This window comes from Myxocyprinus asiaticus, chromosome 6 (assembly GCF_019703515.2).
Source record: "Myxocyprinus asiaticus isolate MX2 ecotype Aquarium Trade chromosome 6, UBuf_Myxa_2, whole genome shotgun sequence".
Taxonomy (NCBI): domain Eukaryota; kingdom Metazoa; phylum Chordata; class Actinopteri; order Cypriniformes; family Catostomidae; genus Myxocyprinus; species Myxocyprinus asiaticus.
This window is the reverse complement of record NC_059349.1, coordinates 29,623,165-29,629,458: the sequence shown is the minus strand read 5'-3', so window position 1 is coordinate 29,629,458 and position 6,294 is coordinate 29,623,165. Positions and strand designations below refer to the sequence as shown.

The 6,294-nt window shown below is 40.7% G+C and overlaps 1 protein-coding gene across 1 annotated transcript in view; it reads right to left on the bottom strand.

Annotated features, from left to right (window-relative positions):
* Positions 1-2,308: 2,308 nt before the first annotated feature.
* LOC127442714 (bucky ball-like) overlaps positions 2,309-6,294 on the bottom strand; it is a 4,299-nt gene continuing 313 nt past the window's right edge. Inside the window, exons 2-6 of the mRNA XM_051700905.1 lie at positions 5,138-5,325; positions 3,537-5,063; positions 3,339-3,440; positions 3,127-3,234; positions 2,309-2,364 (exon numbers count right to left, since the gene is read on the bottom strand). Of these exons, the coding sequence (XP_051556865.1) occupies positions 2,333-2,364; positions 3,127-3,234; positions 3,339-3,440; positions 3,537-5,063; positions 5,138-5,325 (1,957 nt within the window). The 3' untranslated portion in view covers positions 2,309-2,332. The remainder of the gene's footprint in view (positions 2,365-3,126; positions 3,235-3,338; positions 3,441-3,536; positions 5,064-5,137; positions 5,326-6,294) is intronic.

Below are 6,294 nucleotides of genomic sequence, written 5' to 3'. Positions count from 1 at the left end.
GCAAACGTGACAGCCAATAGAAAAGCCCTCAAACCCTATTGCCACGCCCTTAAATAGCAGTAGTCTTCACAGGTTTGACACCTTCAGCCAGTAAAGCGGTTTATTATATTCGTCAACAAAATAAGACAATGCTCGATATGCGCTAGTAGGATAATGAATATTACAATTCGTCAGCACAATTACAATAAACAGCGTGAATAAAGAAATATTAACCATAGACAAATACTTCTGTAGTTTATTAGCTCGCTTTGAGCGCTAAGTGGCGTATTAAGTAGGATTTATAGAAATGAATCTTAAAACGACCAAACTGCTGTGAATAATTGCAGACACTAAAAAATGTAGTTAGTGAAAGAGTATTTCTGAGCACTGTTGAACAATATTTCACGGCGAGCCATTTATCCATCTCCATATCAGTCCTATGGTCAAAACTAGGTTTTTAGTGCCAGAGATTCTTTAAAAGTCAAAGATGCCATTTAATGTGATACCACAATGCTAAAATAATATTAAAAAATCAGATTAAAAATCCATGACAGTTTGGCTAATATACTTTTGTCTACACCATAGATAGAAAAGAAACACACAATCACAGAATGTCAATTTTTTTTCAGGTAAGTGGGTTTATGGTTGGTCGTGTGGTGGCTGTCAAACCAGTCACATATAGTCAGTTTCCTGAGGTGTCTCACAATCATTTTTTTTTTCCACCTCAGGGTGGACATCACAACCCTTATGTCATAGGTTTCCACTAATGTAAGCACTCGAAATTCCCACCTAGATCATTGACACAATGCTGTTGTTATCTTAGCATAAAGTGTATTGTTAAATTATCCCCAACATCAGCTGTGGTTCTAAAATTTGTTGTGGGTTTGAGTGGCCTGGATGAGTGCTAGACTCCCAGCCTGAAATTATGTCCCAGTCCAGCCTGGTGCTCGTGTACAGTAACGGACAAATAGTTGTCCGGTAGTGTTCCATTCTCACAGCACAGGTTTGCCAAGAATGTGGTTGTGAGACCTGAACAGAATTTGGTTTGGTTACAGAATGCAGTTTTAACACACAAGATGGTTATTTGAGTGTGAACAACTGTATTAAGCACTCAAAAACAGGTCTGACAACCATATTCTACTGCTGTGTGAACAGGGACTATTTGAAAAACTAGACCCTGGGAATTCAGTTGAAATAGGGAAGTGAATGGGGCCAATTTTGAGTTTTCTTTTTTAAAAACCTTGTGACTGAGTACTTCCATTAAAACCTATGCATTGAGCTGTAAAAAGTCACTTTTAACAGTTGTTTAGTTTGTGGCATCATGACTTGACAGCACCAAAGCTGTAAAACTGCATATAACTTAAAGGTTAGCAAGCAAAATTCACTAAAATCATGTTACTGCACATTTGTGTTAGTTTTGAAGCAGTATTTCAACATTTATGGATAGACCCCAATGTAATGCCTCACCCAGATTTAATTTTTGTAGCTATCACACCATAAATGTGGTCCTTAGTGCTTTTCACAGTAGTCCTTTAATTGGTCCCATTTTAAAAGATCAATACCCATTTAGTTTGAGGTACACACAATGGTGAATACTAATCTCAGGCTAGAGTTAGTTTCCATTGAGAGTTCACCACCAACTGAGATACTGGAATCACAACAAATCCCCACTAATAATGCCCTCTCAATTAAAAACCACATCAAGAATGAATCCAAACAAACAATGCACCTTCGAGGGAGAAAACATCCTTGAAACAAAAGTTCAGTGCACTTACGAGACACAGATCAAGTGCAATGCATAGACTTTAATGACACAATAACACTGTACAGCTAAATTGATTAATTTTCTGCATGTCGACATTACACTGCGATGTATAAAAATGGCGCAGTAGGCCTAATAAAACAGACACATCTGGACTAAGAGTGGCCAAACTGCCAAATTGCCCACTTTATTTTTCCATCCTCACTTTTTTTTTTGCATCACCCCTTAAACCAGCTGCATCTCCAGTGCCCAACATTTGAAACAGTCTCAGTGGACCAGGCCAAGACTCAAGAGCTCACACGTCAGGTGAAAGTCACATCTCCCAAAATCAGGCCACATCAGAAAGGGGCCTTTTGGGCATAGGTCAGGGCATGGTCCAGTGAGAGTAGCCTCCATGGAGTAGATTAAGATGAATGCATTGCACTCAAAATAGAAAATTAACATGAGCACTGGAAATGCAGCAAGGTATACATCATACATTTTCCAGTTACATACAGTGGAGAACGGTGTCCATGTGTTCATTTCACAGTGAAGTGCATTTTACACAAGCATCGGGTAATACATTTAAGCATTACAGAAGTGCATAATGGTTCAGTATCTTGTGCCCCTTTTCTTCAGTGCACCTGATGGGACAAGGCAAAAATAAAAAGCATAAATGCACAGCACCTGTAAATGGTGTAATATAGTCACACACACGGGGAGTAACGGAACACATGTAATGGGACTATGCACTTAAAATACAAAATATAAGTAACTGTATTCCACTAGTTACAATTTAAATCATTGGTAATTAGAATGTTATATTCAAAAAGTATTTTGATTACTGAACAGATTACTACGCATTGTCATTTGTTTCATTTAATATTTAGTCCTTTCAGATGGAAAGCATTTATACATAGACGCAATCCAAAGTGCATCTGAACAGCGGTGAAACACTATGCACTACATTCATAAGAGCAGAAGACATAGAAATAAACCTTGTGTAAACTGTCAGCTTTACACTATGCTAAAATGCCATTTTACATGCACGATCACTTTAAATAAGAGTCACATTGGATCATAAATTTTATTTATAACCTTTGATATTAGGAACAAAATAGAACAAGTTTCTGTAAATCTCTAAATCAAGAGCAATTTGATTTCTTGTTTTAGAAACACTGCATAAGATTTAGGTTTTAGAGAAAAATTAACATGTATTGTTTTAACTAAACTCTGCCAGTACAGTAAGACAAGTGGGGGGAGGAAACCCCCCCACTGCTGTAGTAATCCAAAGTATTTAAAATACATTACAAATTACATTTTACAGCATGTATTCTGTAGTGGAATACAAAGTAACCCTCCCCACCATGAGTGCATATAATATTTAAACCCCCACCCCAACTCACCTCTGCCCCTTTGGCAGTAGGTAAATTCAGTCTCGCAGTCATCATATTCACTTCTTGGCCTCTGCTGGAGGAACGCCTTACAAGATGGCCTTCTCAATGGCGTTCTCCCTTTAAAAATTTGGACATGGACAAAATGGAATTTATACTTGCACTGAAATCATTTAAGCATCTAGATAAAACGCATGTGAACTGTTCCACAGTACACATCCTACCTTGATCTTGAGGGCCACCAACTTGCCTCCAAGACCTTGGCTTGACTCCACAGCTTGCCCAGTTCTCTTGGTCAGACACAGCACCCTCTCTCCATTGCCGTTCTTAAAAAAAAAAAAAAAAACCACACACACTTTGCATTAGTGGACCATCTTAAGCAGCATTAAAATGCAAATACAAAAAGGCAGTTAAACCCTTACCAATACAAGGCCTGCACAAGGCACCCTTTTGAATTCTCTTGTCCACTTTAGCCAGAGCAACATACTCCTCACTGCACTCTCCCTTGGGATGTCCCCGAACCTGCTCGCAGCTCTCTTGGCCTTCACATTTCAGCTTCCTGTGCCTGTGCTTAGCACAGCAATGACCACAAGGGGGCAGTGCATGCCTGCTGTAACACTTCCTCTTGGAAACCCTTGGAGACTCACAATTACTCCGCACCTCTCCCTCAACATCATACTCAATATCTTGATCAGACACTTCATTAGCAAGGTCCCTCTCAGGATGGCTGCAGTGCTCAACCATTTTGCTCAGCCCTCCCTCATCCTGTAGGCTTGAGCCACAGCAGGCACAGGTTTTCTGGCAGACCAAACAGGTTCTCTCTACACTCAAGAGCTCTTTTCGGGAGCGAACGGGCACATCACTGGTTTCAGCCAGTCTGCCACCACCCACATACACGTGCCCAGGAATGAGATCAAGATCCTCCACATCCGTAGAGAACATTTCATCTCTGGAGGAAAGCTCATCTATGGAGGGACTCAGAACACTCTGGCGCTCTTGGGCCACCGGAGGGTAGTAGCTGTAGGGATATGCACCACCAATTGAGGACAAATGGTTTTGGTGGGGCAAGAGAGTAGATGGAGAATGGAAGTATACAAGTGGGTCAATCTCTCGTTCAAGACAGAGGCCAGTTGTAGTCTTATTGCAGGGCAGGCGAAGAATTTGATATTGTAGGTCAAAGTCTTCAGAAAGATTTATCAGAGGTTCCACAACAGCATCAGTGGAAATATTTTGTACCTGCTCATCAGGGACCACACCCTCGTGTGAGGCAGGTTTTTCTAAATCATGACTCTCTGATGGACATGAAGTGCTTTTGGCACCACTACAAAACACATTGCCAGTGGCATTGGTTGCAGACATTTCACTTTGGTAGCAAGTTTCATCAGCAATGCACTGTTGATTATCTTCCTCATTCACATCCTCTTCCTCATGGACAGAGGAACTGTCAAGAGGCAACACATCTGATAACACACATTCATCCAGTCTGCCTTGGCTTGACTCTGCATCATATGCAGAGTCACTGTAGGTTGTGGGCCTGACTTGATTGACCTGCTCCTCCTTGCCCTCCTTTGAAGCAAGTTGCAACATGGACTCTTCATTTAAAGATGTCTGCTGCTTCTCTCCCTGAATCACATCAGGAGTAGAAGAGACCACGGTGTTCAACCCCTTGTCACTTGCTTTCTGTTCACAGGCCTTGAGACACTCAATTTTGTCTATCAGTTTGTTGACTGAATCACTAGGGTCTGTTTGGACCTCAGAACAGGCCGTCTCATGCTGCATACCCTGATGTTGGAAGTGGTGGCGGACTCGCAAATCATACGACGCAACCGAGGGGAAGTGGGGGCTGATTCTTCTGTAATCAATTGGCTGCATGGGTGCATGTGGAATCACATACCCAGGATACTGCATAAACTGATAAGGGGGCATGTAGGGACGGCCATAGTGCAAAGCTGTTGAGAGTGGAACTTAATGGTTGAGAAGCTACAAAAATAAGCAATGTTTTAAATAACCAGACTGAACTTACCTGGCCCGGGAAAGCCATAGTGGCCATATGGATTCATGGGCCACTGATACATGTAATAAGGCTGAGATGGTGGCTGAACGTAGAAAAATGGTCTGGTGTGGTTTACTGGATGGTGAGGTTGCCCAACTCCCATTGACTGTGAAGTGTTGTTTATGCCTAAAACAAAGATGTTAAAATTTTTGCTCTGCCTAAAACAAGCAAAAATAAGACTGACTATCATAAGCATTCTTACCTTCCATTGTTCTGTGAGGAGACTTAAAGACAGCACAGGATACAAAACACCACAATACTGTAAAAAATTAGCAAAACTTTAAATATTATAACATGATAGATTAGAATGACCATTTAAACTGGAACAGCATGTTAGTTTTATTGTAAGGATCACATCAAATTTAGAATGTTATAACTCAACACATTACTAACCTTAGCTGTGAAGGTGACAAAGTGGACTTAAATGTGTTTACAGCGAGAGCAACTAACTCTGCAGTTAAAGCTTTGCACTTTAGATTTATAGGTTCTGTGACCGTTTTTCAGGGAGCAACATTAATGCAATCAGTGGCTGCCAACAGGTGTGCCCAATCTAAACACCTGTCATTTTTTAAAGCCTGCGCATGTTGGTTTTTTATTTAAAAGCAAATGTTGAAGTGCGAGCAATTTCTACTTAAAGGTGCACTAAGTAATCTTTTTCCTCGTTAAAAAAAACTGTACTCCTTAAGAAATGAATTGTAATTTTGAAACATATGTAGGAAATCATGACCACTCACATTAAAATGAAGACTCCAGTCATATCATTATCCTTCTAAAAGCTGTTTTATTCTACATGGAGAGGGTCCGCACATGAGGGCTGCCATGTTAGATTCACATGACCAGCCAAATACTACTTTGTTAATCTCAGTAACCATCCTGTTATTTGACACTTTCAATAACTGCATACAGGCCACTAGGTGTCACTGTAACTCTAAGATGAACAAGAACTTATTGCACCTTTAAGGTTCGTTCACACCGAACACGTTTTTGCTTTTGTGTGTTTTTTAGTTCCTGTGCGCTAGGTGGATGTCTTTGACCTTTGCGCGGCGTCTCGAGCAGGAGAGTGGCATTGTTTTGGACGCCATGCTGACTGTTAAAAATGAGTCTCGATATGCTTTCTTTTAAGCGCA